Source organism: Cebus imitator, unplaced genomic scaffold (assembly GCF_001604975.1).
Source record: "Cebus imitator isolate Cc_AM_T3 unplaced genomic scaffold, Cebus_imitator-1.0 Scaffold160, whole genome shotgun sequence".
NCBI lineage: Eukaryota > Metazoa > Chordata > Mammalia > Primates > Cebidae > Cebus > Cebus imitator.
Window position 1 is genome coordinate 3,201,619 of NW_016107475.1, and position 16,038 is coordinate 3,217,656.

Below are 16,038 nucleotides of genomic sequence, written 5' to 3' on the forward strand. Positions count from 1 at the left end.
CCTGTACAGCTTGCAGAACCATGAGCCAATGAAACCTCTTTTGTTTATAAATTACCCACTCTCAGGTATTCCTTTACAGCAATGCAAGAACAGACTAATATACATGCAGACCCCATGAGTACAGTACTGCTGCTGCTGCATCAGCACCTCTGTTATTATTCTGATTACTGCTGCTACTGCATAAGAAGCTCAACTAGCGCTGCAAGATCCTGGAAGTCCACAGGCCATTTGAAACTGCTGAATTAGCTGCTGATGCCTCTGAGGCCCCAGGTTCCCCACTGCTGACCCAACAATGCTGCTATTGCAGCAGACTTCTGTGATCTGAAGGTTCCTGCCATTGCCAGAACCTAAGCCAAAATAGAAAAGTATTGTCTCTCTTCATCCCCATTCTACTCTCTATTTTCCCTCATTGGTAGACTCTAGCCAGAAATGAACTGACAATGGAGTTCAGGGAACGTTTTTAGGCTTGCAGCCCTTTTCAGTACACAGGATAGATAGCAAAGTAGTGTGAAAATGTTGCTGGATGGTAACAGACAAAAAGCCAACACAATGTCCTTGCATGATCTTTGATAGTCATTTAAATCATGGTTGATCTAATCAGTAGAAAATCTCTAAGCCTAGATTAGGATGTTTTCTTTCAAAGATGGCCATTTATGCTTGACAACTCACATATAGTCATTTATTTTCAGGGAAACCTTTCTTGAGTGTGTATAGGGAAATTACATTCACAACTCCGGAGAGTACCACTTATATACAATATCATGTAAATGATGTCCCTTGGAGTTTTGTTTTGTTTTTTTAATCACAAGGACCCTATTGCTTCTTGGTTTTCTGTTTCTGGCACATATTTTAAAATGGCTGATCTGTTTGGAAGGAGTAAGAGTGTTCCAGGAGCCTAGCAATGTAATGGCAATTCTTTTTAGCAGGACCTGTCTAGTCTGCCTTATTGTCCACAGTAAAAATTTCCATGTAGTACTTTGACAGAAACAATAAACTGCTTCTTCTTTCTCCCCTCCCCCACAAAAGAGGAGAAAAATGGTAAGGCCAGTAGAGAGTTGGGAATTCTGTCAGTTACCTTTTAACGGAATTTGAGCTACCCCAAGAGAGGGCTTAGATACTTTAGATTGTCTTAAGGATTGGGGCAAATCCCTAAATCAGCTTGGCACTAGACTTTCTGAGTTTTACAGAACACTGACTCTCCACAAGTGCAGGGAGTAATGGATCACATGAAGACTAACTTCTCCAGCACAATAGGCTATAATGCTACGTTGTAGTTTACAGAGAAATGGTTCAACTATAAAAGTCAAATGAGACCAGCACAGTAAACTTGAATATAGGCTTAGTTCTTTCTAAATCAAGATACCAGTGAGTACTGCATGAGGGAAGCACTAGTAAATGGAAAAGCAATCTGGTTGCTACTCAGTAACTCCAGAGAAAACTGGAGCTACTGATCAGGGTAAGGAACCTGGAGCATATAGGTCAGATATCCTGCTTAGTTTACATTAATTAGAAAAGCACCAAGAGAGGCCAGATGCATTGGCTCACGCCTGTAATCACAGAACTTTGGGAGGCCAAAGCAGGTGGATCACTTGAAGTCAGCAGTTCGAGACCAGCCTGGTCAATGTGGTTAAACCCTGTGTCTACTAAAAATACAAAAAATTAACTGGGCATGGTGGTGGGTGCCTGTAGTCCCAGCTACTCAGGAGGCTGAGGCAGGAGAATTGCTTGAACCCAGGAGGCAGAGGGTGCAGTGAGCCGAGGTTACACCACTGCACTCCAGCCCATGTGACAAAGCAAGCTTCCGTCTAAAAAAAAAAAAAGCACCAAGACATCATATCATTAATTATCCTAGAGTTTTACAATTCCAATAGAACTTGAATTTGTAACATTAATATCCTAAAGGCCACAAGATGAAATGTTGCTGCATGAAAGACTCTCTATGGTCATCCAACCCAGATTTTCTGCGTGTTTTCATGTGCTTTTCTGTCTCCATACTATCTCTTTGTATTTATCTTTGCTTTTCTTGGTATGAGCAAATCTGTGATGCTGTGTCTCTATCTTGCTTTGTCTATCTCGCTTTCCACCTTTCTGTTCCTTCCTAATCTCCTACCACTCTAACTTTATACCCTATCATTTTGCACTGATACATTTTCTATTACATGTTGTATTTACTGAACAGTTTTAAGTTCTCAGTTCTCCATTTAAAACAACAGATGAATAGATAATTTCATCTTTTTCTACTTAAATGAAACGTTCATTTTTCATGTAGGGGGCCACACCCGATTTTTCTCCTATAATTGGTATGAGAAAAAAGATTCCTCTCCTGATTTAAAAACATTCCTATCTTAGGAACTTCATTTTAAACGCTTTAAATAAGTTCCATGAACTGAAGTAGAAAAATACTTCAGATTCATTCTTGATCTACTTTCTCTGCCCACATTTTTAATCTGGATTGAATTCAGCCCCATCCTCTCATGTTAGTGGTTAATTCAGCCCCACATTAAACTGAGAAGGGGAAGAAAGAGGCGGAGACCTAGATTTCACAGCTGTCATTCCAGACACTTCCCATCTCCTTCTCTCCTATGTTGAGAGAATGATATTCGAAGGGAACAGTTATAGTTCCTGAAAAGGTCAGATCTATGAATTTAGTATGGACTACAGGCCTAGTAATAGTCCCTACAGCCGAACCTGCCCTTGTGAATGGTTTGAAACACATGAAAACTATGGAGAAAGTCTTTTCAGTAGACAGACAATTACTGCCCAGTCTTACCTGCATCTGTCCATGAGGTTTGGACAGTTCTCCCTCAGGACAATTTTATTCTTAATTTGGAGTTAGTTTTGAGGTTCCTATATCTCCTGTTCCTGCTTAGAATTAAAGAATCTTAGATTCCTTTGAAACCACCTGACCCAACTGCCTCAATTTCTAAATAAAAATATTGATGATATGATGGACTTGTTCAAAGTTAGGAAACCAGTTAGTGAAAGGGCCTGAAAAAAAAATCTTACTTACTCTTCTCGTAGGTGCTATTTCACACTTCATGATGCCTTGCAAAGATTAGATATACAAGAATACATAAGAATTTCCACTAAAAGTCACCCTGGACAAAGCAACATAAATCTTTGGGGAAATGTAGTCTGAAATGACTGCACTCCACCAGTTAGTCAACATGTTAGCTAGCTACCTGGAAACCAGAGTCAAATTAAAGGATTATCCACGCAGCACTCAAGGCCTCCATCTCTAAAAGATGCTAACAAGATGGCACCCTTGTGTGAATTAGAAAAATATCCTTTGCCTGGGAAGGTGCAGCCCCTTGAGAATAAGATGCCCCTTCCTTCAGGTGAATGTGCCAGCAGCTGTCTGCAGTGTGGCAAGTGGAGAGTGAGATGGTTTCAGTCGCCACTTCGCCCCTTGGGTGAGCATCCTTGTGCATTTACCAGAAATCCTCTCTTGGAGACCATATGTGGGTGGGAGTTGCTTTGATAAGCAACTTGAGGTGGGGTAGAGAGAGCCAAGCAGCAGTAAATGGTCACAAGCCTGCCTCCTTTGGAGGGTGACTATGCTTAACCAAGTGGGGCACAAAGTTTGGGCTCAGAGGAGAGGCTGAAGGCTGCCCTGGAATTCCTTCTATGTCCTGCTCACCCTCCTCCCTCCAAGGGCCTAGGGTTCTGAGTTAGAGCATGAGTTATCATGGTGTAAATTCTACAATTCCCCTGAAAACAGTCTACAGTGTCAGAGGTCGAAGAGTGCTCTGGTATTAATTCTGGAGGTAGCACTTCCATTCTGAGATAGTTCAAATACTTCCTTCCTCTTCATTGTCTATGGGCAAAGTTGACTTTGCGGTCGACTGATGAATATGAATGAATCTTGTATTGTCTTAGCTGTGTGGCGACTTTGAACTAATTCTCTTACAGCTGCTGAGATTCCTTTTCTTCATCTATAAAATGGTCTTTGCTATAAGAATTAAAGGAGACAACACATTGGCAAACAGAAGTGCAACTAATGTGGCCAACAGGAGGGGAAAGGGTTTTCTCCCATCTTCCCTCCCACTCCATCTCACTCCAGGGGCAGAGAACTTACTGGTGGGAGCCTACTGTCTGTGTCACTACAGACCTTTAGCTCTCAGGGCCGAAAGGAACTGGGCAGCAGAACAGCTCACTGAAAAGGAAGAGAGGATGATACCTGAGGTTTGATTTGTCCTTTGGGTACCACAATTTCCACACTTTCTACCTTAGGTATTGCTAAATTGAAGTCTTCCCTACTAATGGGTGCCCTGTAGACTACAAAGTATCTCTACTTATTTATGAGTAGGAAGGCTGTCAGAGTGGTTAAGAATGAGCATTGGTAATGGAGAGACCTAGGTTTGAATCCTGGCTCTACTTTTTTACTTTTTGTGAGGCCCTGGGCAAAAGTCAGCCACAGTTTTTCTTAACTTAAAGTCATTAGTTCTAGATAGTTTCCTGATACAAAAAAAAAAAAAAAAAAAAATTCATTTAAGGATTCTACTTTAGCAAACGATTACTTTTTGAAAATGTGCCTTCTACCTAACCCCAGAAAAAAAAAAAAAAAAAAAACACTCAATAAGCATTAACATTATTTTTAGGGGCCTGCTGGGTCAAGTGCTCCTGAGTTACTCTTTTAAAAAATCCCTCACAAGTGGCAGAAGGAGGAGACAATGCCTGGCAGTCCTTGGGTCAGGTGGCAGCCAGGGAAGGCAGGAGGTAGGGACTGCAATTGGGACTGCTGGGCTGCAGCAGGTTGTGCCCCCGGGTTTGCACAAAATTTGTTATCAATAGGGTGAGTTCTCCCAGAATTGACGATTCTCAGATTGCCCAAGGAGGGGGTATCCGGGATCAGATGCAAAAAATGATTGACACATTACCATGAACAGAAATGGTGAACTAAGGGTGAGGCATGGAATTGCAACCATATCACAAAAGAAATGGAGGACACAAGTTTACAATAGTTACCATATCCGCTTATATTCACGACGTGAAGGACTTTCTGGTCACACCCATTCCTTCTCCCAGGACTTTTTGGAAGCCAGGGAGAGAAAACACACTGGGCACACACTGTATCACTGATGACTGGGGCTATAAAGCCTCTTCCAGGTGGTCCAGAAAGCAAGACCACATTCTGCTGCTAGCCCGAGGATGATGATATGTAACTATTAAATTTTCAGGGGTTTGAGATCAAGCATCTTGTCTAATATCTTTTTTCCCCATAAACAGTAGGTGCTCAATAAACAAGCATGACAGGAGGGGAAATGAGGAATGCACAAGATAAATAAAATATCCCTGATGATTTCCAGGCCTGTTAATCTTGGTCCTTTGTCAATGGTAAATCTCAAATAAGGGCTCAGCGCTTGTCCTACCAACACCTCTAAACCATCTCCATAATCTGGATCTGAACTACCCAGTGTCCACCAGGGGTCCTGGGATGAAGGGAGACGTGTTTCTTTCACCGTCATCATGATCGATTACTTCTTCCCTTCAAGTCCAGAGTCGCAGGCAGCGTACATAAGGCCATCTCCAGTCCTCTGCTTCCACGGCTGGGGAGAGGCAAGGTCTCCCTTCGCCGTCGTACCCTGCCCTGGAACAGGAACTCTGGGGAAGAAGGGGGACTCCATCAGCAAGGAAGCCCTCCGGCTTCACTCTCCTACAGGCAGTCCCGCGAGCGCGGCCAAAGCGATGCAGCGTGCGGGGGAAGCTCGGGGAGCGCGGGCGGGCGTTGGCGCGGGGCCCGAGTAGGCGTGGAGCCCGGGTCGGCGTGGAGGGACGTGTCACCCGCGCGGAGGCACGGCCTGTGGCCCCGGGCGTGGGCAGGCGCGTAGCCGGCGTGCTCCCCGCGCGCTCGGGCGGTGCGGGCGCGGCCGGCGCTCCTGCAGAGGGAGCTGTGCGCCCGGCTTGGCGCACACTCGGCGCCGCTCGCTCCCTCTTGCCGCCGCCGCCGCCGCTGGGCCCGCCCGCCGGGGAGGGGCTCCCGGGCTCGCCGATAGCGGCTTCCTGCTCCCGCACTTCCTCGCCGCCGCGCCGCCAGTTCGTGAGTGCTAGCTTTGGCCGGGAGCCGCCCGCCTGCCGCCGCCACCTGTCCCGCCGCTACTGCGCCCCAGCCGTACCTCGCTGCCAGCCGGGCTCACTCAGGTCCGCTCCTGGAGCCCGCGCCCCTCCACCCTGCCCCCGTCCGTCCCCGGCCATGCTGTCCCTCCAGTACCCCGACGTGTACCGCGACGAGACTGCGGTAAGTACCCCTGCCCGCGCCCACAGTGCTCCTGAGCGCTGGTGCCGCGCATGCCTGGCCGGTGGCGCCCGCAGCTCCTCTCCCTGCAGCCCCCCGCCCCCCGCGTCCCTCCTCTCTCCCTCGGCCTTTGTTTGGGAGAATTGGGTCGGGGGCGCTGGGCTCCTCCCCACCGCGGGGGCCCCGCCGGCGGTCACTCAGCTGGTGCTGGCGGCGGAGCCTGTGGGCAGCGCCGCCCGGCCGCTTCCCAGAATCAATGGGGTCAAGGGCAGACGCCCGGGTAGGAATGGGTGTCTTCAGGGAGTGGGAAGACTGACGGTGTCACTGCTTTTTTGACTGGCGGAGCCTCTTGCTTAAATATGGTGGTAGGAGAAAGTGTCCGCTGGTGTGTGTGTGATGATGTCACATTTAAAAACAAAAGCAAACTTTTAAAACTTACACTTTAAAGTCCTTAAAGTTGTAGCATATTCATTCGATTTTAAAACGTCAGTTGGGCGTCTACCTTGTCCCAGGTCGGATGCTGAGCATTGGGCCCTCGTGGTGCCAGAGACCCAGACAGAAATGGGAAAGGCGGAGCAGTGACCCCATAGTGTGGCCATGCTGATCCAAGTTTTAAGAAAAGATGTTGAGAGAGGGTGAGGGGAGGTCTTAGAAGGGAGAAGGGTTGACCTTTTTCAGAATGAGTAAGTTTTGTCTAGTGGTGGAGCTGACCGCCATTTGCCTAAGCTGTAGATGAACTCAAGGTAACTGTTGAGATCCAGTAGGTGGAATTCTGGGCAAACACCTTTTTTATGTAAACATGAATTTGACATTTTAAGAACTGGATTGCATCCAAATGTTTTGGCCGTGATTCTCTTACTAATAGCTACATTTCTCAGACTACTTAAAATATAATCAGAATAAATATGGATTTGTGTAATAGAGTTTTAATTTTTTTCTGTTTACTTTCCCAAGTTATGCCAGAAAGTGTTTACTTTAAAGCACGTGTTACCCTGGGGTAAAGGGTGCTGACGCTTTAGTGTAAAGGACGTATTGTTTTAAATTAAGACTTCCTGGTGACACTGATACATTCATGGTTTCTTTGACCAGTGGCCCTCTGGTAACCATGTTTTCTCAGTCTGCTCAGCTGCTTGCTTATTAAATTTACCCTAACAACTCAAGAAGCTCTATTCCTGTGGTTTAAAGGGTTGTTGCCTTTGCATATGGGAGTAAAGTGATCCTGCTGGAATGGAGAAAGAGGCTAGACTAAGTGAGAAGACCAGAGTGCTAGTTCTGGTTTTGTCATTCACTAGTTAGGCGACTTTTAGCAGCTTTTTCACCTGTTACAGGCCTTTTTTCCTCATATGTGAAATATTAGGACTGACTTGCTTGCTTACTTCTGCAGTAGGAATGTTACCATTCATTCATTCACGTGATAGTATAGCTCTGCCGTGTTCCAGACTAGTAATGGGAAGACGTGTGACTATCTTGGTTCTGGTTCTTAAGGATCTAAATACAAAGAACTACCCATTCTGTGGTTTGGTAAGTGCAGTTTTAGGTTTGTTTTTAGAGTTACTTGTTAGTTTTTCACTCCTCTGGGTGCCTAAATCCTACAGTTTATTTATCTATGTTTAATAGTTCATGAAAGATTTAAGTGAGGATTTTATGAAGACATCTAAAAGATTAGAAAGGTTTAAGTGAGGATTTTATGAAGACATCTAAAAGATTGTAAACAATTAACTTGGAAGGGTATGCTGTGGATGTTAATACACTCCAGTTCCTTCTCATTAAACAACTCATAACTCTAAGCATCGTGGCCAAGGGAAGGTAGCTCTGGCCCATTCTAGATCCTGTTTTGTGGCTCCCTGATAGCTTATGGTGGGTATCTTTTTTTTTTTTTTCCCATTAAGGTTTTGGTTACTAAGCCCTAGGCTTGACTTAGGTATTTGCTTAAATTGTAGCCTTTGATTTCTAGGATGGATTTGTTTCTCGCCAGCATTAGCTGGGGAATTGCTGTAGTTCTCCGTCTCTTTCACTCAAGTACCTTCAGCCACATGTTCAGTACTCTCCTGCTGAAAGGGTTGGAGCATTGAAACCGTTTTTGTGGATTTCTGCCTTTTTGTGCAGAAATTTGGAAGCTATGACACTTCTTGTGCCATGCCATTGACCATTGCTTAAGAAAGTTGCTATCAGGAAATTCAGGCCTGCTACAGGGGACTTACACCCTGATAGAAGAGGCTTTAGGATGAGAGGAGCACACAGAAGAGGATGGGACTACTTTCCATCAGGAGAAGGAGGTATTATGTGAATTGAGTCTGGAAGTTGACCATTTGGATAAGGGACAAAGGACATTCCTGATCCTTTGACTAAAATAATTGATAGCTGTGCAGGCCTGGATGGTTGTGGAATTGCATTTGTTTGCAGGATGGCAAGAAAGCCATTCTGACCAGACCATCAATAGATAGGTAAACTTGCATGGGCCTGGAAAGATGAGCAGGGCAGGTTTGATGGGTCCTGCCTACTGTATGTATGAGTCTGTACTTTATCCTGAAGGCAGTGGGTAAGCTGTTGAACAGTACAAGTAAAATATCAAACAAGATTAAGTAATACAGTACCTTATCAGGGCTCTATTTTTAAAACCTCTTGACTAGCAAACTTAGGTGGAAGAATTCAATTCAAGGGCCCATGGCTATAAGACATATCAACCCCATTTGTAGGGTATGGTTTTAAAAAAGAAAGATTGGAAGTGGGGAGTTGTGGCTCCTGGGATTGACTGGAATTGTCCTAGAGAGAATCAGTTTCTTGTCCTAGTTAAAAATATCTGATCAATAACTTCCATCTGCTGTAGATGGTGTGCCCAGTCTGGACAGATAGGGCTGCTTGGTGTAAATTTCTGGATATGCCTGAATTTTAGTATCATCATAATCCAGGAACTTTTTTTTTTTTTTTTTTTTTTGAGATGGAGTTTCGCTCTTGTTACCCAGGCTGGAGTGCAATGGCGTGATCTCCGCTCACTGCAACCTCCGCCTCCTGGGTTCCAGCAATTCCCCTGCCTCAGCCTCCTGAGTAGCTGGGACTATAGATGCGTGCCACCATGCACAGCTAATTTTTGTATTTTTAGTAGAGACGGGGATTCACCATGTTGACCAAAATGGTCTCGATCTCTTGACCTCCTGATCCACCTGCCTTGGCCTCCCAAAGTGCTGGGATTATAGGCGTGAGCCACTGCGCCCGGCCCCAGGAACATTTTTTAAGAATCTGTTCTGCCTCCTCTGATGAATGGGGAAAAGGGTCGGCTGATTGCTTTAGTCTCAGGTTTGATTCTAAACTTGGTATGGCTCTGGGCATGTTACCCAACTTTGTGGCTGCTGTTGCTTCTAGAAGTGTATGATTGAAGGATGCTTTACAATTTGAAATTTTCTGATTTCGTAATACTAGGAAAAGAAGATTGTTATTTTAAGCCTGTTTTATAACCACCTCAAGGTGTGTAAAATGAAAAGACTTGCAGATGAGAAGAAAAGAAAGTTTTTGTTCATTGGTGACAGTCTGCTGAAATGTAGAGAGGTCAGGATTGAGAGTTGGTAACTTGATGAAGACCCATCAGGAGAGGCTTTAGTCAAGTTTTATGTTCCTTACTCTTGTTTTTATGTCCGTTGCTCAGTCAGTTGTTTAATATTCCCAGAGGGTTCTGCCTTACCTGCCCATTTATCCAGTTGTGCATTTCCCCAGGAGTCCTTTTACCTGGCATCAGATGAGGACAGATGTGGAGAACCTGGTGTTGTAAGGCCCAGGGAGATTGTTCTCACCCAGCCAGGAGCCACACTGGAACTAGAGCAGCACCAGGCTTTCCTTAGGGAATAGCCCTTACCTTTGGGTATTGTAGAACAAAGCAAGGAGACAGATTAGAAATTCATCTGAAATAGATAGAGGTAGTCTTCCCAACAACCTTATACAAGAAGCCTTAACCAGAATGTTGTAGTGGTTCAGAGACTTGATTGGCAGGACATTGTCAATGTGGTTTCAGTTATGGGGTTAATTTTTTTTTGCGGGGGGCAGGGAATGGAGTCTTGCTGTGTCGCCCAGGCTGGAGTGCGGTGGCATGGTCTCAGCTCACTGCAATCGTCACCTCCCGGGTTCTAGAGATTCTCCTGCCTCAGCCTCCCGAGTAGCTGGGATTATAGGCATCTGCCACCACGCCCGGCTAATTTTTAAATTTTGAGTAGAGATGGGGTTTCACCATGTCGGCCAGGCTGGTCTTGAACTCCTCACCTCAAGTGATCTGCCTGCCCCAGCCTCCCAAAGTGCTGGGATTATGGGTATGAGCCACTGCACCTGGCCCTTATGGGGTTAATCTTGGTAGTATCAGGTAGAGAGATTTTGTAATAATTTTTACTGCTGGATAATTTGTTTTGGCACAATCACTTGAATGGTGAAAGCTGCTTCTATTGCTCCTTCAAATGACTTCAGGTGGCCTTTAAGGCCAGGCCAGGACTTTGTGGTGGGAGCTCCAGAAAGCTTCCTTCAGCCAGGCTCTGCTTACACTAAGCAGTTTTATTTCTACCAATATCATGGTACCCTGAATGGGTGATGCTTTTGCACCTTCTTTTTGTAAACAGTGAAAACATTTTATAACAATAAAAAGGAAGAAAGACATTCGTTTTAAAATGTTCTGCCATTGCATTTAAGTCAGCTTTTTTAGCTTAAGTCAATTAGAATCATTATACTGCATATTAGTAACTTGCTTTTTGGAAGTTTAGACTTAAAGCGAAAGTAACTGTGGGCTCCATTGCAGGGAAATTTCTAATCGTTGGGAAGCTCAGCGGAACAGGAGGGTGAGCACGTGTGTGTTAGCTCCCTCCCTGTCGTGCCCTTCTTGCGTGCCCACTGCATTGTCCACTGTATTGTGTCATTCTGTGCTTGGCCGCTGACAGCACGTTTTCAAGTTTCTTTAGCACAGTGGCAGGTCTTTGTTTTGTGTTGTAGGGACAGAGCGGTTTCCTGTTCTGACCTTTCGTCTTTCTTTCCTCTCTAGCTAAAACATTCTTTTCATGAAGGGTGGCTTGACACCTTTGAGAACCTGCCAACTTGGTTCATGTGGTAATTTGAGCACACATGTTGCCAGTGAGCCAATTAGTATTTTTGTCCACCCCTTTCCTATTTCTCCATTACATTAAAAAAAACACCAGTTTTAATTGGGATTAGAGAGCAATTATCTAATACCTCATTTTATCTTTTGCAGGTACAGGATTATCATGGATATAAAATTAGTGATCCTTACGCCTGGCTTGAAGACCCGGACAGTGAGCAGACAAAGGTAATTTGGTTTCTAATTAAAGATAAGGCAGCCTTAGTAGCTAGCACCAAATTGTCAGTAACCATAGCTTTTTCTTTCTGTTGTTCTCCTTGTTTTCTGCCATGAGATGGTGAGTATACCTGTTGCTACCACTACTTTTTGTCAAATGATTAATGGGAAAAAGACAAAAGCATGGCTTAGTCCCAGAGAAAATCATGTAAGTGCTTCAAATAATGTTTATGGTTCATAGTGACACTGAGGAGCTATTTTAAATGAAAATATCAGAAAACTGATTTTTGCCAAAAGAAAAAGTAAAAACCTAGATAGAAATGATGTTAAAGGAAAAAAATGCCTAAATATTTTTTTCCCAAGAAAAGGAAATCTTATATATGAAACAAATATCAGGTCTTGAAAACCCAATACTGGCCTTAGATTGCTTATTGATGTTAATACAACAACAATGAAAGAAAAACTAAGTTATAAATAGAAGAACATTCTTGTATTTTCTAAAAGTAAAGGGGCAGAGAGGAGCATTTTCGTCTCTAAAAGCATAAAGCTATCATATTCTTTTGGAGAAACAGTGTTTCAAGGACCCTGCTGAAGTCTCATTTCAATAATGAAGGCCCAAAGTCCATGTCCCACAGATACTTTCCTCTTCTTCGAGTGCCAGGGACTTGTCACTGACATATACTTTTTTTTTTTTTCTGAGATAGAGTCTCACTCTGTAGCCCAGGCTGTAGAGTGCTGGTGTGATCTTGGCTCACTGCAACCTCTGCCTCCTAGGATCAAGCAATTCTTGTGCCTCAGCCTCCTAAGCAGGTGGGTTTACACGCACGTGCCACCACACCTGGCTAATTTTTGTATTTTTATAGTATAGACGGGGTTTCACAATGTTGGCCAGGCTGGTTTCAAACTCCTGGCCTCAAGTGATCGTCCTGCCTTGGCCTCCCAAAGTGTTGGGATTACAGGTGTGCACCATCACCCCTGGGCCATTTATGTATACTTTATGTAGTTAATTAAGTTTGCTTGGGTAGGGGAATAGTGTTTCTCAAGTTCATCTTAAATTCTTTGATTCTTTTATTTATAATCGTAGTACATAATACTTAGTACATATTTACAGTTTCTAATATGTTCACCATCCCCAAATTTATTCTAGCTTTTTTGAGTCACAGGGTACGTTTCCCATTTAAAAAAAAAAAAAAGTTAAATGCATTCTAGGTAGTTTTTCAGGCCAGTCTTCACACGCCTGTGTCTTAACTCCACCTGTTTCTTGTGGTCCCGTGCCACTGTATATACCAGTGTTCTCTGAAGAACTAAATTCAAATTTGCCAGGAAAGCATCCGTTACTGAAGTGGAATTGCCCATCTCTCTACTGAGTTAAGGAAAGGGATGGAGTGAAGAGCTTAGCTGGAGCATGAGGGTATATGGAGAAAAGAGGAGAAAGTACAGACGGGGGAGTAAACCACATGATCATCTCTTTCTTCTTCCTTTAGTCTCAAGCACTGGCTCACTTGCATTCTGCCACCCTCACCTGTTCTTTGTGAGTAGTGTCTCTCCTTTGCCCACTGCAAAGCTCTTAGGACTTCTTTTTATCCTTTGTCCCTAAAGTAGGCACACTGCTATTTTGAGATTTCCTAATGGTTTTTACTTTTATCTGGAATCCTACATTCTTTCTGTTTCTAACTCCCTTCAAGAAAGACAACGATCTCATGAGTGAGAATGGTTGATATTTGGTGTTTAATTTTTCTTTCAAGAAGCACTGGATTATAGAAGTGGACGGGCAGAAATTCTAAAGTGAGAAACACGTGAATATCCCTAGGAATGGTGAAGGCTGTAGCTCTGCACATAAGGCTGGGGGAATAGAGAGCAGGTGTGCAGTCACCTTCTCACTTCATGCCTGCCATAGATTACCTTGATTGTTCAGCATTGGGCTGAGCTGAGACAGAGGGATTGGGCCTGGGAGTGGAGAGTCAAATGCAGCTGCATAACCGCTACTGGCTAGCAAGCACCAGGGAAGAGAATGAAGTTCCTCTGCTTCTCTTGGAAAATTGTCCCCAAGGATGTGATGATTTCTTCACCTGAAGTATTGGCTATAACCTGGATTCCCAGAGCCTTTGATGGTGATTGAGTGATTCAGCACTGTCAGAATGACCCTGGTTTTATCTGTTAATGAATGTATACTCTGCTGTTCCTTCGTTGATAATGACAGGTCCATGGATGACAAGCCACTTATTAGTGGATATCAAGCTTCCAATTAGTGGATGAAACTGCTAATTAGTGATCTTACAGTCAGCACGCGATAGAAACTAAGACATTGGAGTGTACACTGTTATTTTTGTGGTATACATTTCTTCGATGCTTACTATGTGTCAGGCACTTTACCGGGAGTTCTGCATACCCTGTTCCGTTTTTAACTCTCAAACTCTGAAGTTGATCTTTTTATTTCCCCCATTTTACAGATGAAGAAATTGAGGTGCTGAGTGATTAAGTACCTTGTCCATGGTTACTCAGCTAGTAAGTGTGTAGTCAGGGGTGGAACCCAGGTAGACCAGGTGGTTATCAATTACGTATTAAAAAATAAGTAAAAATAAAAAGCCTAGGTGTAATAGCTTTGCAGATGCAAGTGAAAGGAATTTATTCATGCTGTGCTTGCCATGCGCCTTTGTAGGCCCTCATGCATGGACCATGGGCCGGCTCCCACTCCCATGCTGACCTGTTCTTTTTATTTTAAATGTATTTTTTTAAATTGTAATCCTTCAGAGTACTGTAATCGTACATCCTTCTCTGACTTCATATTCTACCATGGCAGTTTTTCATGTTAGTAAGCAGTCTTTACAGCCCAGAATTTTAATAAGAGTCATACCATTTCTTCAAGCAAATGCACTATATTATGCCTAATGACTTCACTATTGTTAGAAATGATTATTTTCAACTTTTCATTATTACAAATAATGTCCCAAACAAGCGATTTTTCAAATGTCCACATTTCTAACAATGCCATGATCCCTTGTTGCAGTAGCCTTGAAATCTCTTCTCCATTCCCAGGTATTGGCTTTGGACATTGCTTTCAAATGGGTTCCTTTTTCATCATTGATGGCATATATGAGTGTTACTGACTCTTTTTTTAGAGACAAGGGTCTCACTCTGTCACCCAGGCTGGAGTGCAGCTATCTTCTGGTCTCCAGCTAACTTCCTGCCTTAGCCTCCCAAGTAGCTGGAACTACAGGCACAAGTCACCACGCCTGGCAAGAGTGCTGCTACCACACCTGGCTAAACTAGCTACTGCTACCGATTTTATATTTATTTGTACCTAGTCCCTTTATTGAACTCACTAATTAAATAAATCTGCAGTTTCTTCCCTTAGGTTTCTAGATACATAATCATATTTAATCAAATTTAGTGGTGATTTTATTTTCTCTTCTACCAAACTTTATTTTATATATTTTGTACCTAGTAATTTTTTTGAACTCAGTAATTTGAATAAGTTTTCAGTTATTTCCCATAGGTTTTCTAGTTATATGATCATATAACCTACAATTAATAATTCTTTTCTCCTCTACCAAATTTTGGTGCAAGTCTTACTGCATTGGTCAAAGCTCTGCAAAACATGTAAGAATAGTAGTGATGAAGAACATTCTAGCCTAGTGTTTAAATTGTTATTTTGAGTGACATTTGTCATCTTGTTCAAGCATTGGTATTCCTACTTTTAGTTTTGGATTTCAATTTCTTTTTAATACCAATCAGGATAATTATATAGCTTTACTAATAATATTAAAATGTTCTTGAGTTCCTGTGATAAAATGCAGTTTTTTCTTATCTGCTTTTATGTTCCTTACAACTATATTTACAAAAAAAGTCGATCAGTATTCTGTTATCCAATACAAAAACCACTAGCCACTCATAGCTCCTGAGGACCTGAAATGTGGCTGGTCTGAATTGATTATGTGTTGTAAGCATAAAATACATGCTGGATTTCAAACACTTGGTTTGAAAAAAAATGTAAAATATCTTAATATTGTATATGGATTACATAAAACCAGTCAGGATATTAGAAACATCTGTAGCTCTCTTACAAGATCTGAAAGTAGGGCTTTGATTTAATGTAGTATTTAATACAGGTTGGCCAATTCTGACAGCATTTAAGGCTATATCATTTATAAAACAAAATCAGAGAAGACTTGTAACAGAAAATTCTCAAAAACAGGGTTGAAATGATTTGTGTATAGTGGATTAAATAAAATATATTATTGAAATGAATTCTTTTATCTTCTTAATGTGGCTAGTAGAAAATTTTAAATTATATATGTAGCTTGCATAATGTATCTGCTGGGTAGCACTGCTCCTCTGTTTCTTTACCAAATATCTCTGTTAACATTTTTCACATCAGGGTTAGATTTGCTTCAGAGAATCAACTGAATTGTGTGTTATCTTCTACAATCTGAAGCATTTGCTATAAAATAGCAATATGGACCTTCATAGCTAGAAAAGATTCATCCAGATTCAACTGTCCCCCTGCCCCGCCCCATCCCCC

General features: G+C 42.9%; 1 protein-coding gene across 2 annotated transcripts in view; it reads left to right on the forward strand.

Moving 5' to 3' along the window:
- The first annotated feature begins 5,968 nt into the window (after nucleotides 1–5,968).
- The window catches only part of LOC108314744 (prolyl endopeptidase), a 126,598-nt gene continuing 116,528 nt past the window's right edge, over nucleotides 5,969–16,038 (forward strand). For both annotated transcript variants that reach the window (XM_017543770.2, XM_037743963.1), the window contains exons 1-2: nucleotides 5,969–6,238; nucleotides 11,454–11,528. In XM_017543770.2, the coding sequence (XP_017399259.1) occupies nucleotides 6,194–6,238; nucleotides 11,454–11,528 (120 nt within the window). In that variant the 5' untranslated portion in view covers nucleotides 5,969–6,193. The remainder of the gene's footprint in view (nucleotides 6,239–11,453; nucleotides 11,529–16,038) is intronic.